The 22,843-nt window shown below is 38.0% G+C and overlaps 1 protein-coding gene across 3 annotated transcripts in view; it reads left to right on the top strand.

Annotated features, from left to right (window-relative positions):
- The window catches only part of GPBP1 (GC-rich promoter binding protein 1), a 72,332-nt gene that overhangs the window by 38,651 nt on the left and 10,838 nt on the right, over positions 1–22,843 (top strand). For 2 of the 3 annotated variants that reach the window (XM_082652610.1, XM_082652611.1), the window contains 7 exons: positions 7,344–7,467; positions 7,604–7,827; positions 9,565–9,631; positions 18,283–18,467; positions 19,079–19,219; positions 20,752–20,919; positions 21,392–21,579. In XM_082652610.1, coding sequence (XP_082508736.1) covers positions 7,344–7,467; positions 7,604–7,827; positions 9,565–9,631; positions 18,283–18,467; positions 19,079–19,219; positions 20,752–20,919; positions 21,392–21,579 — 1,097 coding nt within the window. Of the gene's footprint in view, positions 1–7,343; positions 7,468–7,603; positions 7,828–9,564; positions 9,632–10,698; positions 10,759–18,282; positions 18,468–19,078; positions 19,220–20,751; positions 20,920–21,391; positions 21,580–22,843 lie in introns of all 3 variants that reach the window. The other variant, XM_082652612.1, reaches the window with a different exon arrangement.

Raw genomic sequence — 22,843 nt, forward strand, 5'->3', positions numbered from 1 at the left:
GTTGCGGAGCATGGGCTCTAGGCACGCGGGCTTCAGTAGTTGTGACTCGCAGGCTCAGTAGTTGCGGTGCACGGGCTTAGTTGCTCCACAGCATGTGGGATCTTCCTGGACCAGGGCTTGAACCCGTGTCCCCTGCATTGGCAGGTGGATTCTTAACCACTGTGCCGCCAGGGAAGTCCTGGATAAGAATTCTTTTGGCCTCTGCTTCTCAAACATTAATGCCTATGAAAATAACCTGGGAATTTTGTTAAAATGCAGATTCTAATTTCAGTAGGTCTCTAATGGGGTCCTAGTCCTAACAGTCTTAAATGGCTGTTGATTCTGCTTGTCTGTGGACCACACTTTGAATAGCAAGGCTCTAACCTATAGTTAAAAGAAAAATTGCCGGAATTTAGTTCTATATTGCTAAATTCCTCTTCCATGTGGTATGCAGATATATACCCCTGTATGCTGTGCATAACTATTGTCTTTACTTTGTACTCTTGCCAAAACTTTGTCAGATTATCAGTTAACATTTTTGCCAATCTTTGTTGTGAAATGTATTTTCACTGTTTCTTGGATATTGGCTTATATTTCTTTGAATTGCTTGTTCACATCCTTTGTTTTCTTTTGGGTTGCCTTTTGGGGGGGGATTGGTTTTGGAAGTGTGTGTGTGTGTGTGTGTGTGTGTGTGTGTGCGCGCGCGCGTGTGTGTGTGTGATCTTTAATGTTTTAAGTAAAGTCACATAGTTCTTGTCTCCCATGTATTTCACTAGGTATATGTTCAAGTACTTTATAGTACTTGTTGCTATTTTAAATGCTGTTTTAAAAAGCTTTCATATTGTCTTTGTTGCAGATATATTGTCTCTTGTGTTAGTATTGTTTCTAGCAAACTTCAGTAGTTTTTACTCTAATGTCTTTTGGATTTTTTAATGTGGAAAAAGGTTCATTCACAAATAATATCAGTTTTCTCTCTGCATTTTCAGTCCTCTTACTTGTGTTTCTTATTCATATTTTATTGTGCTGGCTATATGTCAGAGTCTGTGAAGGGTCTGAAATTTTATCCTACTTTCAAGGTAACTATAACAAGGTAGCCTGTTACTGTTTCATGGATGCTGGCAAAAGACATGAGACTTCCGGGTCAGAGACAAAGAGCTTTATTTTTAATTTATTTATATTAATTTATTTATTTTTGGTTGCATTGGGTCTTTGTTGCCACGCTTGGGCTTTCTGTAGTTGTGGCGAGTGGGGCCTACTCTTCGTTGTGGTGTGCGGGCTTCTTGTTGCGGTGGCTTCTCTTGTTGCGGAGTATGGGCTCTAGGTGCGTATAGTGCCACAACTTCAGTAGTTGTGGCTCGTGGGCTCTAGAGTGCAGGCTCAGTAGTTATGGCTCGCAGACTCTAGAGTGCAGGCTCAGTAGTTGTGGCACACAGGCTTAGTTACTCCGTGGCATGTGGAGTCTTCCTGGACCAGGGCTCGAACCCACGTCCCCTGCATTGGTAGGCGTATTCTTTTTTTTTTTTTTTTTTTTTTGCGGTACGTGGACTTCTCACTGTTGTGGCCTCTCCCATTGCAGAGCACAGGCTCCGGATGCGCAGGCTCAGCAGCCATGGGTCACGGGCCCAGCCGCTCCGCGGCATGTGGGATCTTCCCGGACTGGGGCACGAACCCGCGTCCCCTGCATTGGCAGGCGGACTCTCAACCACTGCGCCACCAGGGAAGCTTGGTAGGCGTATTCTTAACCACTGCGCTACCAGGGAAGTCCCAGAGAGCTTTATTACTCTTAGCACAACAAGCAGTACAGCATGATTGTGGCACTGGTTCTTCATGTCCCTTAAAAACTCTGGGAGTTGACATGGAGGGGGCCCAGTTGGATGCTGTTCTTGCACTGAGAGGGAAATCTACTGCATTTATAATAAGCCTGCTCTTTGTCTCAGAGTAGGACGTTACCTGTTCCTCAATGTTCTCTGAGAACATAACCCTGAGAAATGAGCCATACAAAGAGCTGTCAAGGCGTTGCATTCTTGGCATACAATAAGAACATGCAGGGATGCTCAGGGCCTATGATGGGTTGCCTGTCCCAATAGCCCACTCATCAGCCATACATGTTTTTGGCCAAACTTGAATTTTCACATGGTTGTACTCAATCAGCTACTCTGATTAATCTGACAAACAGAGGCTAGAACCAAATCCATTTAATTTGTTTTACACAGCATTTAATGAAGGCTACTACCAGTGTCCCAAACAGCACAGTGAGTGAGACCAGGATTTAGCCAATTGTGAATAACTTGGCGGGGGGGGACCAGTAAATGATTTATTTCAGCCAACCAGTATATGGTCTAAGACCACTCTGTTATATCCATTAAAATCCATTCAAGGGAGGGACTTCCCTGGCAGTCCAGTGGTTAAGGTAAGACTCCACGCTTCCACTGTGGGGGGTGCAGGTTCCATCCCCAGTCAGGGAACTAAGATTCTGCATGCTGCGTAGCATGCGCCCCCCACCCCCCAAATCCACTCAAGGGAAACTGACCTTAGGTTTGGTGTTATTACCTACAGTTATAGGGGCAATAAGATGGGCCAAAAAGCAACACTTATCCTCAATAGAAGACATTCTGTGGCTTATCCTCCCCACCCCCCCTGCCCCTTTTACAAACATACCACCCAAAGGGACACAGATCACTCCATTTTGTCCAAAGGGACACAGATCATTCCAATTTGTTGTTAAACTTGATTTGGATTACTATTTCACTGGTTTGGTTAAGAAACATGGACAGTGTCATCATTAGTTGCAACCTCAGTTGCCATACATGACATAACCTAAGACCACTTAAGTGTTAAGAGAATCATATGAATTTTTATTAGTCAGAATGAAACAGGTTGTACAGGTAGGGAATATGGAATGTCCATTGAGTACTTTGAATATTTGGCCCATGGCAAGGTTGTCATTTTTTTTTTTTTTTTTTTTTTTTTGCGGTACGCGGGCCCCTCACTGTTGTGACCTCTCCTGCTGCGGAGCACAGGCTCCGGACGCCCAGGCTCAGTGGCCATGGCTCACGGGCCCAGCCGCTCCACGGCATGTGGGATCTTCCCGGACCGGGGCACAAACCCGCGTCGCCTGCATCGGCAGGCGGACTCTCAACCACTGCGCCACCAGGAAAGCCTGCACCCATATTTTTTTATCTAGAGGAACTGGACGTGACTGGGAGAGGGGCATTTTAAAATGATTTTCAGAGACCCATTATAAAGGTGTCTCGCCCTCACCTTGGTCTACATTGGACACTGTAGTGGGGACTTGGTGAGAAGTGTACACAAGCAAATGGTCATTGTATGTGTAGGACCATGCCAGTTCAACAAGAGAATCCAGGTGGCCGAACCAGATTGTTTGAATTCCTTTTTGGTTGGCCATCAGCCTGAGGGGTGGCCTGGCCTGCAGTTGTTCTTAGGGGAAAGAAAGAAACATCATGTCAAGATAATCCGGGCAGAATCTTGAATTTTTAATATAGGTCTGTATAATCTCATAACTCACCACTTATTTCATCCTGATTATTACCCAGGAAGTGGCTAAGAGGAGATGATCCTTTTTTGGCTATGCTGCATTCATTGACCAGACTGTCTTACTAATATGTGAGAAGAGATGAGGGATGTGTTAAAATGCTTGTTAGTACTTGTGGATAGGGAATATAGAATGTTCATTGAGTACTTTGAATATTGACTCATTGCAGGGATGACCTTTTTGACAGAAGATGTACTGTTAGTGGACTGTTAGTGGTCTGGAATATGCCAAAAACATTACATGAATTAATTTCAAGAGCCACAGTAGTGTGACCAGAGTTAGCCCATCAGACTGCAGCAGTAACAGTGTAGCCTGAAAAAGTTTCAGTGGTAGTGAGACTCCATTGAGAGCTCCATGAAGTATTCAAAGGTTTGATGTAGTTCTCATGTGATACGGTCTTCTTCACAGTGAGACAAACGGACCAACTTTTGGCAGGAGTCACAAGTTGGCATGCAGTGGTGGCTTCTGCATCAGAAAGATAAAGTCCTTTATTTTGTAGCCAGTCTATGATAGTGGGTGTGTTTCATGTCCGATGTGATGATGGATCTAGGTGGTATGCCAAAGACTTGATCAGCATTGTAATTTCAGTCGTTCTCAGTGCCATTCACTCTCATCAGACAGCAAGCTTTACTGTATCAACATGAGTGACTCAGATTGCTTCAGCAACAGCTGCAATTTCCCACAGTGGGTGACCCCGAAGAGATGTTTTTAATCTGCTAGTCTATAGTTTTTCAGGTGACAGACAAGATGACTAGGCCATTGGCAACAGACCAAGAGTTAGAAAAATATAAAATGTCTTGTCCTTAAGAATATTATCTAAGGCGAGGGTCGTAGCTTTTATTTTATTCTGTGTAGCTGATTAGCACTTAACCCATTTGGTTTTCCAGAGTTGTTGGGGCTGGATGGCTGCTGTGTGCACCATCATCTTTTAACTTGGTTGAAGCATCAGTGAGCCAGGCTCAGGCGTTTAAGGGAACTTTTCTGATTTGAGAGCCTTATTGAAATAGTGGCTTGTTACAGGTGACAGGCGGAGGAATAAAGTTTACTCCAAAGTGTAGTTGCCACTTCTAGGGCTAGGCCAGCTGTGCTGTTGAACTCACGATTTCCATTTTGTCAGGAGCCCTCTTGGGCTCTTTATTGGTGTACCACTTTATTGGTGAGTCTTTAGTTTGAGTTGTTTGCTTTCAATAAGAGCTCAGCATTCGGGCAAGAGCCACTTTTTCTTTTTTTTCTTTTGGCTGTGCAGCTTCTGGGATCTTAGTTCTCCGACCAGGGGTTGAACATTGAACCTGGGCCACAGCAGTGAAAGCCTGGAATCCTAACCACTAGGCCACCAGGAAAGTCCCTGCATTCCATTTTAAAAAGGAGTGTACTTCGTGCGTGTGTCAGGCAGATGGCACTGTGGTACTGGGAAATAGCCTCTCTGAATACTCCAGAGCCGTCAGGTCTTCAGCCACATAATCTGATTTTCTTTTCTTTCCTTCTGGGAGCTGTGCTTTTTATTAGACCACTTGGAAGGGGATGGGAATCACCTGTCAACCTGTGACGTTTCCTGAATGGGAGAATCTTGAGCATTTTCAGTACAAGCATGTAACATTAGCACTAACTGTAAAACACAACAGTACATTGAGTTGGCCTAATAGCCCCACCTGCAAGATTGCCTTTTTTTTTTTTTTTCCCCGGTACGCAGGCCTCTCACTGTTGTGGCCTCTCCCGTTGCAGAGCCCAGGCTCTGGACGCACAGGCTCAGCAGCCATGGCTCACGGGCCCAGCCGCTCCGTGGCATGTGGGATCTTCCCGGACCAGGGCATGAACCCGTGTCCCCTGCATCGGCAGGTGGACCCTCAACAACTGCGCCACCAGGGAAGCCCTGCAAGATTGCTTTTAATTTCTCTCTCCTGCTGAGTTTTTTTCCAAACTATTGGCCACATTGGGGCACTGGGGTGCCTTTTCCCACTATGGGGACACAGACTAAGGAGTTTAGTACATGCATATCAGAGTTACAGTCTAAGCTTTCAGGAGATTACATGATTTCTTTAGCTTGGAATGTGGGAAAGTACAGGGTGGAGAGAAAGACTACCCCTTTGGGAATTGCATGGGTGGCTTGGAGGCTTTTGCTATTCTGGCTTCTGAAGCCAGGATTGGTGTTGCCTTCTCTCTTGTGTACCTCCTGGCCCCAGCAACACTCATGCTGGGACCTTTCATGCCCCCATGTGCCATACTGCCATGGCTTGCCCCATACTGAAAACTTTCAGCCACTCTTATGCTTAGTACTGTCTCCCCTCCATGGGAGTGGTTAGGATGGTGTCTTGGGTACCTGTGTGCAACAGAACTAAAAGAGTTTGTCTCTTTCTTTCCTTAAGTTCTTGCACAGTTGACTTTCTTGTTAAAGCAGCCGAGTTTGATGTGGGGAAGGAAGGGATCAGGGAGTACGAAGAGCACAGAATACTTCCACTCTGCCTTTTCTTTGTTTCCAGTAGTAGCAGCAGTTCAGCCTTAAAAAACTTACTTCTAATGTTTTCAGTCTTTCCAAAACTCTCTATATTCATTGCTGTTCCGCTTTGGAGACCTCTTGACTTCAGCTGCCACAGCCATATTGCCTTTCAGGTGGGACTCCATCTCATGACAATACATCCCTTCCTTTTACTCAGAGGAGATTTGCAACAATCAGAGCACTGTACGGACATCTTGTTTCGGTCCTGCCCCTTGCCACTTGGTTGCTAAACAGTGAGGGACCCTTACTTCCACCCATCACTTGGGTGAGAGCAATTGCTGCCAGATCCTGGAGAGTCTTCTCCTATGCCCCAGTCTGGCCCAAGAGACCATACCCTTGTTTTTCTTTTTCCAGAAGGTTTTAACTCTGAGAGCGTGACATCCTCATCACCAAAACTGTTAGGGTCTGTGAAGGGCTTGGGTTTTTACCCTACTTAAAAACTTAGCAAGCTAGCCTGTTACTGTTGTTTCATGGATGCTGGCAGAAGACAGATAATCAAAGGCTTTACCTTCCATGCACAGAAGCAGCATGAGGATGAAGCCAGGGGCAGTAGGGGAACTTGCACCAGTTAAGTCCCACAGCAGCCATGTTGGATGAAATGGGTATGTGCAGTGGGTTTGTATTGTAACTGAGGAACCCTACTCTTTGTTCTGGAGAGAATTGTAATATTAGTACAATCCAGAGGAATGGTCAGGGCATTAAAACAAAAAAGTTCTGGAGTTCTGATTGTGATTTTATCAGATTAGTGGATTAATATTGGGGAAAAACAGCAACCTTTATGAATTGTTGTGAGTTTTTATGTTTTTATACATTTCTAATTCTTTAAAATCATTTTTACGCATTCTTCCTTTGATAACTTTTTCTTAAAACATTTGCTTTGGAGAAGAGGAGTTTGGAAATAAATCTACAGAACTTAAAATAGAACTAGCTTCATTTGCCATAATTTTCTGATGTTGAAGAAAACCTTGAGCTATTTAAATCAAATAGTGTGTGATACACAATATTACATTTTGTTACAAAAGAAGGGTACTTTATTTGCTTTGATTTCCTTACAGTGGTCTTTTACCTTTAAAGTTTTTGGATAAATATAGTTGTTGAGCTCAGAATGGTGCTCTTGTTTCTGTTAGGTAGAAAAAAATAGATCAACAATGGAACTCATAAGTTACCAGTTACCAAACACATTGAAAATAACTATAAAATGTTCTTCTTAACCATTTAAAATTCTTGGAAATAAATTAAACCAGAGTATTACTAGTTTTTCAAGTTATAGTTAAGTTGTATATGTATGTTTACTTGTATGCTTATAATCTGTTTCAGTCGTCACTGAATTTTGAAAAGCATTCTGAAAACTTTTCATGGACAGAAAATCGTTATGATGTGAATCGTCGACGACACAACTCTTCAGATGGCTTTGATTCTGGAATTGGACGTCCTAATGGAGGTAAAATTTGCTAAGGAACAGTAGACTTTAAGAATAATTTTCTTCACATTCTTATAAGAATGTTTTGATTGTGATTAAATCTTTAAGCATAACCATCTTCTTTGAATTTATAATACTTTACCATTATTAAATAAAGGTAACTTTGGAAGGAAAGAAAAAAATGGATGGCGTACACATGGAAGAAATGGTACTGAAAACATAAATCATCGAGGGGGATACCATGGTGGAAGTTCCCGTTCTCGTAGCAGTATTTTTCATTCTGGAAAAAGCCAGGGCCTACATGAAAACAGCATACCTGACAGTGAAACGGGGAGGAAAGAAGACAAGAGAGAACGCAAACAGTTTGAGGCTGAGGATTTTGTAAGTTTCTTATAATTTTAATACAAATGAGGTTTCTGTAAATGCTATGTAAGCATCAAGTATCTCTCAGATTTTATCAGCACAGCTCATTTTCTACAGAGATCACACTTGACAGGTTCAATTATTTACTTATTTATTTATAAAATATTTATTTATTTATTTGGCTGCACCAGGTCTAAGTTGCAGCACGTGAGATCTTTAGTTGCGGCATGCAGGCTCTAGTTCCCTGACCAGGGATCAAACCCAGGCCCCCTGCATTGGGAGCTCGGAGTCCTAATCACTGGACTGCTAGGGAAGTTCCTCAATTATTTTTAATCCTTACATTTTGTGAGGCTTTTTGTACATAACTCTCCCCTTCCCCAGTCTTCTTCCTTCTTCCCTCCTACTTATATTCCTGTGTCTCACCGTGTGGTTTTTTAAAACTTTGGATAAATTTATGTCATTTTATTCTTCATAGCAGTTTAAACAATTTCCCTTTTCTAGAGAGTAAACATCTAATAAGATTAGCTTTAGAGTACACATTCAGTGCTCACCTCAGTTTTCTCTTTTTTTTTATCATCTTTATTGGGGTATAATTGCTTTACAATGGTGTGTTAATTTCTGCTTTATAACAAAGTGAATCAGTTATACATATGTTCCCATATCTCTTCCCTCTTGCGTCTCCCTCCCTCCCTCCCACCCTCCCTATCCCACCCCTCTAGGCGGTCACAAAGCACCCAGCTGATCTCCCTGTGCTATGCGGCTGCTTCCCACTAGCTATCTACCTTACATTTGGTAGTGTATATATGTCCATGCCTCTCTCTCGCTTTGTCACAGCTTACCCTTCCCACTCCCCATATCCTCAAGTCCGTTCTCCAGTAGCTCTGTGTCTTTATTCCTGTCTTACCCCTAGGTTCTTCATGACATTTTTTTTCTCTTAAATTCCATATATATGGTTAGCGTATGGTATTTGTCTTTCTCTTTCTGACTTAATTTCACTCTGTATGACAGACTCTAGGTCTATCCACCACATTACAAATAGCTCAATTGTGTTTCACCCCAGTTTTCTTTTTAATACCCTGAGCATCACTTTTTGAAATATAAATTTGTACTTTGCTTTGAAAATTGCATGTTTAACTAAACATTCAGTGATGCAAACCTAACAGAAGAGTTGAGGAATTAATTGTCTGATTTTCCTCTTCCCTGCTCTTGACCTTATGCTAAGAAAGGATGATTTCTCATATTGATGCAAAGGCTACATTCTCTTAGCATTTGCTTTTTTTTAAAAAAATTCATACTTTTTCCTCACGTAGTTGAGGATGAGGAGAATATTTAAAGACCCTTCCTTTGTTTTCTTCGACTTGGAGTGAGTGTAGATAGTAACCATTTTAATTGTTAGCAGAATAAGCAGAAAGTAAGATTTATGAATAATTAGTGTTTAGTAGTTAAGAGTTCATTATATTATGTCAGATTTTTCCGTATAGTTTTGAGATTACTTTTATTTATTTTTTTAGTTTAAAAATCCTTATTTATTTCTCTGCACCGTGTCTTAGTGGCGGCACACGGGATCTTTAGTTGCAGCATGTGGGATCTAGTTCCCTGACCAGGGATCGAACCCTGGGCCCCTGCATTGGGACCATGGAGTCTTAGCCACTGGACCACCAGGGAAGTCCCTGAGATTACTTTTAAAAGGATTTTTTTCTTAAACGTGAGCGTTTAAACATTTATTGTATTCTTTTTATTCCAACTTTTTTTCAGCCATCTTTAAATCCTGAGTATGAGAGAGAACCAAATCAGAATAAATCTTTAGCTGCAGGTGTATGGGGTAAGTAATTCTTGATCTATCTTTGAGGGATGTAAAATGTTATTTTTAGGTTTCACTTTTGTGTTGTTTAAAATAAATAGGCTAGAATTAAACTTTCTCTTTTAAATACCTGTTTTTGATGTGCTAAGCTACAAAAAAGGTAGCACTTACCTTTTAAAAACCAAAATATTGCAGATAGGAGAAGATCTTGATTTGGATAGTTGATTTACACGTTAGTACCATTAAGTACACTCAAATATGCATTTTGAAAAAAATGGTCGTAAGTTAATGTAATGAATTAAAGTCATTTGAGAGCAGCCTGATAATCTAACGAAACAAAAAAATTTAGTTTAACTTAATTTGTAGTTTTTCAAAGTTGAAAACTTAACTGGAAAGATAAGTACTTTTAATCAATCATAGTATGATATAAAAAATTAATTTTTTTACTTATGAAAATGGTTATACATAGACAGTATTAAAAAATAATTGTATAAATTTTGCCTACCGAACTAGTCTGTTTGAAATTATTTGCCTTTTTGATTGTCAGATCTTAATGAGTTTTTCTGGTAATAACTCCCTTTTCTTTAAAACTGCTGAGAGTTTAATTTGATAGCATCTTACAGAAGATTAAACTGCACATATAGTACAACTTAGTTAGTTTTTAGAGATTCAAGTGAAGTTTAAAATAATGGAAAAAACTTAAAATATGAAGATTTGATATCTGAAAAATAAATTTAATTATTTGATACCAAATTCAGAGGTGATGTGTCCACTTTGGAACTTGTACACATGTTCATTTGTGTTTTCTATTGAAAATCAACAACTTAACAAAACAAAAGGATTGTGGCTTATGACAGCATACTAGTCCTAACAGTAAAGGCATTATTTTAAACTTTGCCACTTCCTGTGCTGTTCTTTATTGTATTTATGGGGTGATACGCTGGGGGAATTATTTTGTTTCTTTTGATCTCCCAATTTAAGGGCTTCTTGCGGGTGGGGGTGGGGGTGGTCAGACACTTTTGTTAGAACCATGTGAATGGCATTGTTTTTTCTGTATTGCAAATTAGTATTTCTGCCACTCTCCCCAGGCCTACACGCCCAGACACACACATACCCAACCAAAAAAATCTCCCAAGCTCCTCTCTTAGGTATGTTTCCTTATTATTCAGTTTTTCTGGGAACAGCTGATTGCATAAGAATATAGAACCACCTGGAAGGTGTTAAATAAAATCTCTAAGAAATTAGGAATAATTTGGATTTGATTAAAATGAAAGTAAATAAAAAATCAAGAATGTTAGTGAGCATTTGTCATATAAAACTACCTATCGATACTATTGGTACTGATCCTTGGTTAATATAATAATTTTAGAAATGATTTAAAGGCAAATACATCTTTGAAAATATTGAGAATAAAATGTATTAATATAAAGATTTTGGTTCTCCTGTTTCAGGGTTGGTCAAAGGATTTTGGGCACTAGTTGAAAAGATGTTTAAAAGGAGGATGTACTCTTTACTGTGTCTTAGGTAAACTAAAAAGTGTGTCTGCATTAGAAAAAAGAAAATGGTTAATTGTGGCTTGATTAATTGTTAAATTCCCAGTACTTCCCATAGGAATACAATGAAACTTTCATTGTATCACACTTCACTATTCCTTTCTTACTTTACCCCCTGGGTTCCCAAATATTGTTTTCCCCATTGCAACATTTAAAATAGCTATGTTCCTGAGGAAGACATGAGAGAATTTTAGGAAGGACTTCAGTAGAACTTTTCTAGTGCTACTTCCTTCCAGGTAAGTCAAAATTTAATAACGGAAATGTAATATGTATTAAAAAGCAACCACCACCAGTTTGTCCCTGAAACTGTCCTTTTGTAGATCAAAAATTGCAAGAGTCTAAACATAATATCCCAAATAAAAAATACTTTGAGTGAAAGTAGTCAGGCTATTTAAACTATAGTTAAATATAAGTTTAATTCTATTTAGATCTTAATTAGCTTTATTGGAAACACCCTACAGTTTATATCTGTAACTTCTGTAGTGTTTTGATCTTAACCAGGATCACTATTGCTTGATGCATAAGATTAATATTTACTAATTAATTTATCTCATATACCTAATAATTTAAAACTAAACAAAAATTTAAGGCACTTCAGTGTGCCTGTGAGAATTTTAAAATAATTTACCTGGGTGACTGATTTGGGTAGTGAGAAAGAGAGAAAATGATGTGTTTGTGTGTCTGTATGCAATTTGAGACATTAGTGACTATCAAATTGATTTGTGTGTTTTTAGAAGTCCTGCTGGCTATTTGTGTTGGTGTAATATGTCAGGAACATATCACTAGCAGAGCCTAGCATTTTGTGCTTAAGATACTAAATAATGAAAAACTTCAGTCACTAGTAATTAACTTAAGCATAGTCTTGTTTCAGCTCAGCGTATATATTTGTGTTTATTCCTTGAGAATTTGATGAATTTATTCCTGAGTTTTTCTCATATTTGATACAGTACTTAAGAGCATCAAGGCTCATCTTTAAGAACTGTATTCAGTTTTTTAGCCTTCTAAATCAAAGCAAATTAGTGACCAGCTCTTTTTTTTTTTGGCTGTGTTGGGTCTTTGTTGCTGCATACTAGTTTTCTCTAGTTGCGTCAAGCGGGAGCTATTCTTCATTGTGGTGAGCGGGCTTCTCATTGCGGTGGCTTCTCTTGTACGGGCTCTAGGCGCACTGGCTCCAGTAGTTGTGGTGCACAGGCTCAGTAGTTGTGGCTCGTGGGGTCTAAAGCGCAGGCTCAGTAGTTGTGGTGCACGGGCTTAGTTGCTCCGTGGCATGTGGGATCTTCCCTGACCAGGGATCGAACTCGTGTCCCCTGCATTGGCAGGCGGATTCTTAACCACTGTGCTACCAGGGAAGTCCCTGGTGACCAGTTCTTAAAGGTGGGCTGTTTTTTAGAGAATTCTAATGGTATTAACCACTAGCATACAGGTTGAGAGTGACATGATTGCACTAAATGCGTTTAGGTCATGAAAACAAGTGACGTTTTTAAAGTGACCTTGTAAAAGGATTAAGAGAAGGGAGTAATCTTTATCAAATTTCTTTGTATGAAAGCATTCTGTTGGTAGATTGTTTATATATTGATATGACTACACTTTCCTTCAGTGTCTTATATGAAAACAATTGTTAACATTATAACAAGAAGAAAAAGGTAATGCAACACATGTTCAAGGTTGAGAAGGAAAAATTAATAGTTTGATTAGACAACTTGACACAAGTAAATTTTATTTGGTCAGAGTTACACATAGCGTTCATCATTTAAGTTTTTGTTTTAGAAATATATTTACTTAAGCCCACTCTTTTTTCATACGAGTAACATGGGGACCTTGTTAAAGGAAAGAATAGCATACTCCTGCTTTGACATAAATTATGTTAGTGAAACTCACTTGATTAAAACTCTCATATTACTATAAAACAAAAGATTTGTACATTAAATTAAAAATTCAAAACCAGCAAAATTCAAACAACATCAATCTGTATAAAAATCTTAAAATATTTTTGTTTTAAAATTAGTGTTCAACTGGATTTAATTGCTGTGGTACTGATTGTTTGCTTTTGATATTTGTATGTTATTGTATCTTATGTGGTTAAGTTTCTTCTTCAAATTAGTGTGAAAACTTAATTAAAATACTGTTTATCCTTCCCTTGGCTGTATGCTTTTATTCACACATTAAAGTTGCCTCTTATGTCAAGATGAGCAAATTAAATTATTAACTGGCATCACTGTGATGGTGAGGGAAAGGGCGGACCCCTGACTTAGTAGTGAACACTTACAAGCCTCTTAATTTTGACCATTCAGTACAGACTTGTTATTAGTATTTTAGTTGGAGATAGTATACATTTTGAAGTATCTGACCTAGCAATACTTTAATTTCCATTTTCTCCAGTAGTATAATATAGTGGTTAAGTGCATTGGTTTTGGCATCAGATAGGTCTGGACCCTAATGTTAGGTCTTTTACTTATTAGTTATTTAGACTTTGGGAAGACTACTTAATCTCTGAGTGATTTTCTTGTCTGTGAAATGAGAAGGATCACTGAACTGACACTAATGGAAAAAGCACTGTTAATATTAAATTGTCTACTGTGTCATATCCTTGGTCATGTCACAGGTGTTTAATACATGTTAGTTAATTATGTTGAAATCCAATAAGTGAGGGAGATTCTGGTACATTTAATAAAAGGCAAAAAGTGTCCTAAGTGATAGATTGAAAAATAAAAGTAAAAACTGATTGAATCAGAATGTATATGTGTATGTATAAGGCAACTATATGGAGAGTATAGTTAAAGACAGAAAAGAAGATGAGGAATTGAGATGTCAGCTCTGACTTATGTCTGCCCAGCTTACTTTGTATCAATATTATACATGGCAGTATTTTAATTCTAATCTTTCTTCAAAGGCTTGAGCCTTTCCCCTCCACCATTGGCTTTGGATTTAAAGGAACAAAACTAATTATAACATTCAAAGATACTGGGAGAGCATGAAATAACAAGATAATAAAAGGATATTTAAAGTCAGTTATTATCAGATCACAGTTGTCTGTGAGGATAGAGGGAAATAATGATATGAAAATCCAAAACATTTGCCTTTAGATATTTTGAAGGCAATTTGAATAAGAGTAACTGTTTATATGAGCTTGATAATAAGCACATATGACTTATAGTAGGAAGTCACCAAAGTCACTTACTTTCTAATTCTTGTTTATAAGTGTTAAAGTCTTTCATCAATACATAAATTTTCTCTTTAAAAAAATGAACAATTTGGGTCTTTTTCATGTAGTTTACCAGTTGATAAAGTAAATGGAGAAAGTGTAGGAGTCGTCGTTGGATACTGTTTGAATCCAACAGATTCAACACTTTAACTCAGAAGGTTTATGTGAGGAGAATTTGTAGAGATAATCTATGAATAGATGAGCCAGTTTATAAGTAATATAAATGAGGCAAATTTAAGTTACTAGTGCTGCCATCACCTTTTCCATTACTTATATGTGATAATTACTATCAAGAACTAACTTTCCCTCCCTCCCCTCCTTCCTCCCCTCCTCCCTCTGCCCCCATTCGTTCTTCTTGGCTTGTTTGTTCTTGTATTGATATTTAACACATTCTTATTAATTCAGGCTCTCAGGGTGTCTCCCGATCAAAAGCAGAGTCTCTGGAGTCCAAGTCCTCGATTTTGGTCAGTCAGTCTCATGATACCAGCACTTCAATAACCAGCAGCTGCTGGTCTTGGAGAGTCTCTCTGGAGAGGCTGCAGCTTACCCTGGGGACATAGACACACTGGTGGCACACACACTTGGGAACACTCTACCGCGTGAACACCACTGCTGGTGGCTGCCATCTGGCCCATTAGATTAAGAACACTGCTTGTTCTTAAACATGCAGGTTTATGTAGTATGTTCAGCATAGTTATATAGGATATAGGTTAGTCTTTATTAAAGGTGTTTATTTCTTTTATAATTTTTCTCATCTTGCATACTCTCGTGGATTTTAGGTTTCAATTTTAGGTTTAAAATTCTTGAAAAAGGACACCTTTAATTTGAAATACAATTGGAAACCTATTACAGTAGAGATTGTATATGACTTCTGGACATTTTTTCTAGTATTTGGTTTAAAGAAAACATTTTACTGCAACTCTGAGACAGGAACTCTTTTTCATTTTACAGATGAGACATTAACTAGTGAGGTTAGAGCAAGTATTAAAATTCTGTAAATCTGGCACAAAAACACATGGTCTTAACCTCTGTACTATTTGACTGTGAATACTTTGTAAGTACATCAGCACTATGTCTGCTTCTCTTTCCTCCCAATCCCTATCATCATCTTTTAGGTACATTTATCATCTTTTACTTTACTACCTCTCTTCTATGACTGATTTCTTCAGCTTCACCCTTCTTCTTTATAGGATTTTCTCTCATTCTTTGCACTGAAGACCTCTTTGAGGAAACTGTAAGAATATTTCTTGCTCTTAGGTGTCTAGAAAACCTGTTTTAGCAAAGGTGAACTTTGTAGTCAGGAATTATATTGAGGCTTAAACAATGCCTGCTTGCTTATCTGTTCTCCTCTTCTGGTTTTGATCAATGATGATTTACATATAAAAATATTCTTTTTCTTCTTGTACCTTCTGCCTTCAGTGTGGGATCATTTTACTTCTGCCTAAAGTATCAATACGTTGTTTAGGATTTACTTTAGTAAAGATCTTTTCTTGGTGATTGAGATTGATTTTTGTCTGAAAAGATTTCATTTCTGTCTTCTGCCTTATATGGCACTTCCAAGTCCCAGTTCTACAATCTAGGATTCTACAGGGCAGATTAGTCCCCTCCTCAGCTGTTGGGTTCCTTTGTGCACACACTCTAAGCTGAAGTTTTTTCCTTTACTTCACTCTCTGGAAATATGTGTTGAGGTCATCCATTGCTGATGAACCTTCTCCTGTTCTTTCTTCTTTTTTAAATAAATTTATTTATTTATTTTTGGTTGCGTTGGGTCTTCGCTGCTGTGCACGGGCTTTCTCTAGTTGCGGCGGGCGGGGGCTGCTCTTCGTTGCGGTGCACGGGCTTCTCATTGTGGTGGCTTCTCTTGTTGCAGAGCATGGGCTCTAGGCGTGTGGGCTTCAGTGGTTGCAGCACATGGGCTTAGTTGCTCCGAGGCATGTGGGATCTTCCCGGAACAGGGATCGAACCTGTGTCCCCTGCATTGGCAGGTGGCTTCTTAACCACTGCGCCACCAGGGAAGTCCCCTTCTCCTCTTTACTGTTGTATTTGTTTTCCTCCCTTATAGTAATTCTAACATAAGGATCTAGAAGAGAAAGAAGATAAACTTGTGTGCTTAGTTTGTAATACTGGAATAGAAGTCTTCATCAGTCATGTTTGAACTTACTTAATTGTGCTGTACTGAAAGAAACATCCCCTGCTTTAATACTTGAATTCCTCTGAGATCAGACCTTGCAGGCTCTTACTACCTTTTGCATTTCCCAGCATCAGTCAGTCATTCTTCAGATTCCTGAGCTTCATTTAATTTAGATTTTGAGTACCAGACTGTTCAGATTTTATCTTATATTTTAATTTAAAGAATTGCTAATTTCAAGAACTTTAGTTATGCTGTAACCATCTGTTTACCAGAAGTAATTGTAACTTAAACTGTTTAGCACTATTTCTAGCGTTCTTCATTGGCCTCTGTTTGAGATCATTATTCTTCATTTTCATTTTGACTTCATTTTGTTTTTCAGAAAAACTATATATTGGTGATGTAATTTGTGTCCTTATGTGCCTGAAAATATCTTTCTTAGCCTTAATATCTTGGGCCTTTGTAGGCAGCTGAGCAGTTGGAATGTTTGCCCTAGTAGATGAACATTCAGTGTTTAACTTTCAGAAAGATGAATCTTTTCTCACTTTGCTTTAGGTTCTTGTTGTGTTGGTTTGTTTGGTTTTTTTGGCCGTACCACACGGCTTGCGGTATCTTAGTTCCCTGACCAGGGATTGAACTTGGGCCCTGGCAGTGAAAGCGCTGAGTCCTAACCACTGGACTGCCAAGGAATTGCCAGGTCCTTGTTCTTTAATCCTTTAGCATTACAGTAAATGACATACCATATAAGGTCGATAGTTTGAAGAGTTCGAAGTTCCAGATGGACTTCGAGAGTCCCTCCATGTCCCTAGGAGTCCTTGTTTAGTTTAGTTTTTGAGATAATGCAGTAGGAAGTTTGGTTTGTTTGACACAGGGCATCATCATATATATCTGTGCTACTCACCATCTCACAGAGTTGTATCTTAAGCTAATTTTAATTTAGTTTTTCTGCGATTTCTTTCTTTGAGTTAATTCTTTTCTTCTAAACTCTCCAACTGTGAAACTGATGCTTTCAGAGTTTTTCTAAGGGAAGAAAGACATACGTCTCTGCCATAATTGTGAATATGCTCACTGTAACATCTGTTTGATTACACATTGACTGATTAAACTCTAGGAGTAATTTTTCATATTTTAGCAACTGTGGGTGTACTGAGAAAAGCTTTCAGTTAGCGAATATTATTTCTAGTACTATCTTCAGAAGCCAGGACTGAGTTGGATCCCCTGTGACTTACACAATGCCTTCTGTGTAGTTTGGATGGCCAGTAAATATTTGAATGAATTGGTATTATGAAAACAATTCCCCTTTTCATTAGTCATAACTTAAGTAGGAATTTAGAAATAGAGGGACTGTAGTTTCTTTCTAATTAGTAATAACTTTATGAGTGAGATAAAAAGAATGAAGGAATTAGGAAAATTCTCTTTTCAAAATGGAGAAGAGGAAAATATATTTTATATTTCAAGTCTTAAGAGCCATTAGGATGAAATTTGTAATTTAAAAAAAATAATGAAAAGTATGCTAGAATGTAGTTAATTTTGACTGGGTCATAGTTAACCATTCTAGGAAACTAGCTGAATTCATCTTTGTTACTTGACATTGCTCAATTCTTGCTATGATTTGTTTGATTGTTTTAGCTTTATTTCTCAAGCAGGAATATAGTTCATAATTATTTTAGTCAGGAAGCAGCTGTAACTTTTAAATATAATCAAGTTTGGAATATACGATTCTTTTGGTAGTTTAATTTTATGCTAAAATTTAAACTGTGTAACTATTGCTCGTGCTTTATTTATGCAGAATATCCCCCGAATCCTAAATCTAGAACTCAAAGGATGCTGGTCATTAAGAAAGGTAATACAAAAGACTTACAGCTATCTGGATTCCCAGTAGTAGGAAATCTTCAGTCACAGCCAGTTAAGAATGGGACTGGTCCAAGTGTTTATAAAGGCTTAGTCCCTAAACCTGCTGCTCCACCTACAAAAGTAAGTTCTAAGTTGTTAAACGTGCAAGTTTTAAGTTGATTATCAATTGAATTACTTTGACAAAAAAAATTTCACGTTGAAGTGTGGGGGTATTGGTGGGCTGCTGATTTCTAAGTGGAAAGCGTCGTTGGCCCACTGTGTGTCATTGATTTTAATTGTCTTGTAAGTGGCTTGTGTGTTTGTCCATGTATGTTTTATTATTTTAGTAGTCAGTAGTAAATGAAATCTATAAATACTTGTTTTGCAAGATGTATCTGTGATATATTTACTTAATAATAATGTATAAAATGCTCTGTCCTTCGTGTTCAGTTTTAGGTTTTTGAAACTCGGTCACTTGTGTTTTCTTGGTATTACGCAAAAGAAACCTAACTTAAGGTTTATAAAACTTTGCAAAAACAGCAATGTAGTTAGATGTTTTATCTGAATACCAGGTTTTGATTTTATTTGTAAAAAAAGATGGAAGAGAACCATGTAGAAATGATTAAGGTATAATACAAAAATAATTGTTTTTATGAGCCACATTTAGTCATCTTTATGTGTTCAGTTTGTTTTCTCTCTCTTCTATATACTCTGTTTTAGATACACATTAACGTTTGTGTGTTTTTCTTTAGCCTACACAGTGGAAAAGCCAAACTAAAGAAAATAAAGTTGGGACTTCTTTCCCTCATGAGTCTACATATGGTGTCGGAAACTTTAATACTTTTAAATCAACTGCCAAGAATTTTAGTCCATCAACAACTTCAGTGAAAGAGGTATGGCATTTAAAATAACTCCTGAGTCGGGCTTCCCGGGTGGCGCAGTGGTTGAGAGTCCACCTGCCGATGCAGGGGACACGGGTTCGTGCCCCGGTCCGGAAAGATCCCACATGCTGCGGAGCGCCTGGGCCCGTGAGCCATGGCCGCTGGGCCTGCGCATCCAGAGCCTGTGCTCTGCAACGGGAGAGGCCACAACAGTGAGAGGCCCGAGTACCGCAAAAAAAAAAAAAAAAAAAAATTACTCCCGAGGAGCGAAATGTGTCTTAATCATGGTAATTTAATCAACAGTGAACAAAAGGCATAGATGCATTAAATGAATGCATTAAAATGAGATATTGTAGTTCTTTCAGAAAACTTGATTCAGATACTTCCCTCCGTTTGCTAACTTTTTTTGCAGTTTAAGTAGGGATAATTTTTAAAATTTCTAACAAAATTTCCAAATGTCCTAAAATGTAGAGAAAATCATACAGTGAAACACCCATATACTTATCAACCAGAAAGAGTAATTTTTAAGAGAAGAATTATGAAAACGGGTATTTTGACTTTTGACACAGAGTTATGCTATGCTGTCTGATTGAACCTTGACTAAAAATAAGGATTTTTATTATATAATCTTCTTTTGGGGATGATGGACACTAAGAGAGGGCAGAGAGGAGGAAGAAGAGGGAAAGGTGCATATTATTATTTTACTGACCTTGAAGTAGCTTACGTGTTTCTTTCTCATTTGGCCAGCTTTCTGAAACTTGTAGATCAGGGACTTCCCTGCCCAGTTCAGGGTCAAAAGACACTTGTGACTGTATTGTTATAACTGAGATTGGTCTGGGTACTATAGTGGAACATTATAACCCCTCATACACTAGTTCTCAATCATAGAATTTTAGAACTCTGATGGAAGGACAAGCATTCTCAGCTGGTCGGTTGTGGCTTAAATTCTGTAGACGTTATTGCCAACAGTTAAGCATTTTGGTTTATTCCCATGGCTTAAAATACCTGTGACACAGAATTCTAACATTCTCTTTTCTTTTGTACTCCACTGTCAAAATGGACTCCAGTACATGTTCTGTTACTGTCCCCTCCTGCTCTTCCACAAAAGTTTTCCCTCGTAAAACACTATCTGATAAACTCAATGTGTACCTGTGTGTAAAGAATTATAATACGTATGGGAAGCTGTTACGAACCTTAGAACTCTGTGGAACACAATTTTAAAAACTGCTTTTTTTTTTGAATTATAGAAATGTTTAAGCAGTTTCAGGATTCATTTTATAAAATAGTATTTAAAGTCCTAATTTAGAATCATAGTTCTTGGTATTATCAGACCTTAATTGTTTTGGGGATAAAATTTTTATGTTTACTCATTCAGTAGGATAGATAAAAATGGCAGTCATAGTGGAAAACAGAGTTTAAAATAGAATTTAAAATCAATTTTGTATTGGGAAGAAGGTGAAATAGAAAGTTATGGTAGTTGTAAACTTTATATTGATATTAGTTCTCTGTCTACATTTATCAACATTTTTGATTTTTTTTCTTAGTGTAATCGCTCAAATTCCTCTTCACCTGTTGACAAACTTAATCAGCAGCCTCGTCTAACCAAACTGACACGTATGCGCACTGATAAGAAGAGTGAATTTTTGAAAGCATTGAAAAGGGACAGAGTAGAAGAGGAACATGAAGATGAAAGCCATGCGGGCTCAGAAAAGGTAATTGAACTTGCAGTGTAATTCTTGGTTTGACATTAGCATGTCATTGGAATAGGTGGGCCAATATTATTTATTTAGGACCTTTGAATATTTTCATATTTCTGAAAGCAAGGCTAGCTAGCTATTTGCATAAATAATGAATTCATTTCTAAAATAGATTTTTCTTACTCTGTAGTTCCTGAGCAAAAATGAAATTAAAAAAAATTCCCGTTCATGTTCGTGTTTTCCCCATCTTGCCTACCTTTATTTATCCTGTTAGTTTTCTCTTTATTGAATAGATGTGAATACATAGAGTCAGAAAGCTGTTAGTACCCTTCACAACTTAGTTTTACATCTTATGAAATTGTCTCCTAAATGATTATATAATCATTACAGTTGTTTTATCAATGAAAATCTAACCAGGATCTATTAAAGTTTTTTTTTTAAACAATTCTATTCTCTAACTCATTTTTTTTAACCCTTCAAAAATCAGGATGACGACTCATTTAATTTGCATAACAGCAATAGTACTCACCAAGAAAGGGATATAAACCGAAACTTTGATGAAAATGAAATTCCACAAGAGAACGGCAATGCCTCGGTAATTTCCCAACAGATCATTCGGTCTTCAACCTTCCCACAAACTGATGTTCTTTCTAGTTCACTTGAAGCAGAACACAGGTTAGTGTTTTTGCGTTTGTCTCTACCCAGAATTTTGATTTTATTATAGAAAGTTGATTTATTTTTTAACAGCTTCATTGAGATATAATTTATATACTATAAATTTTTTACTCAATTCACTAATTTTTGGTGTATTTGTGTAACTGTCACCACAGTCTAATTTTAGAACATTTCTTTCACTCCAAAAAGAAACACTGTGCTCATTTACAGTTACTCCTCATTGTTACTCTCTGTCCTTAGGTAACCACCAGTCTGCTTTCAGTAATACTTTATCAAGGTTCATCCATGGTGTATAGCATGTGTTTCTCTGAAAATTGAGTGATATTTCTTTTCCATGGCTTCAAATTTTCTGTAATTTTTTTTTTTTGATTGCGGAATCTCAGTTCCCAAACCAGGGATCGAACCTGGGCCACAGTAGTGAAAGCCTGAATCCTAACCATTAGGCCACCAGTGAACTCCCTGTAAACTTTGATTCTTAAGTTACATACACATTTAAGTACTCATATTGCTTGATTTAACAACTTAGGCATCAGTGATACAGTTCTCAAGGATGACAGTTTTTTTGTTAAAAAATATATGAAATAGGCACATATATTACTATTATTATCAAGTTTCAGTATGTCGTCAAGGTATTGAGGATAGCTTCAACATCAGAGGGGTAGTTGTTACCTTGTCTAAGCACCAAATGAATTAATAGAAATGAGTGCCAGAGAAATTCAAGGGAGTTTTGGGGTAGATAGCATTATGGTTTGAGTACCAGTCAGAGTTTTAATTGGGACCTAAATTAAATCTTAAAGGGTGAGACAGTATGGGCAAGGGTACTGGGTAGTCATTTTGGAATAAAAAGGGGCATGAAAGGATATTTAGAGTTGAACACATACCTAGTTTGTTTTAGGGTTAGTGAATAGAATATCTTGACAGGAGTGTGGAGTCCTTAATGGAATTAGAGATAAATTGAAAAGGCAGGGCCTTAGAGATCTATTCAAGCTCTTTCAATGCTTCAGATGAAGAAATAGCTCAGGGAAGTGAACAGATTAGCCTGTGTCTTATACCTGGTTTGTGGAGAGTAGGATTTGTGACCCAGTCTTCCACTTCTAGTCCTATCCTTTTTCTAATGTAAGGAATTTGAATTTGTGGTCATGGTGTTAAGGTTAAGGAGTTTGTTCTTTAGGAAGTGGGAAGCCATTGAAAATATTTAGTGGAGGGTGGTAATTGTGAAAATGGTATCAGGGTGATTTGGTAATAATTTGAAAGAGAATGGGAA

The sequence above is a fragment of the Grampus griseus genome (assembly GCF_964374135.1).
Source record: "Grampus griseus genome assembly, chromosome: 3".
NCBI classification, from domain to species: Eukaryota; Metazoa; Chordata; class Mammalia; order Artiodactyla; family Delphinidae; genus Grampus; species Grampus griseus.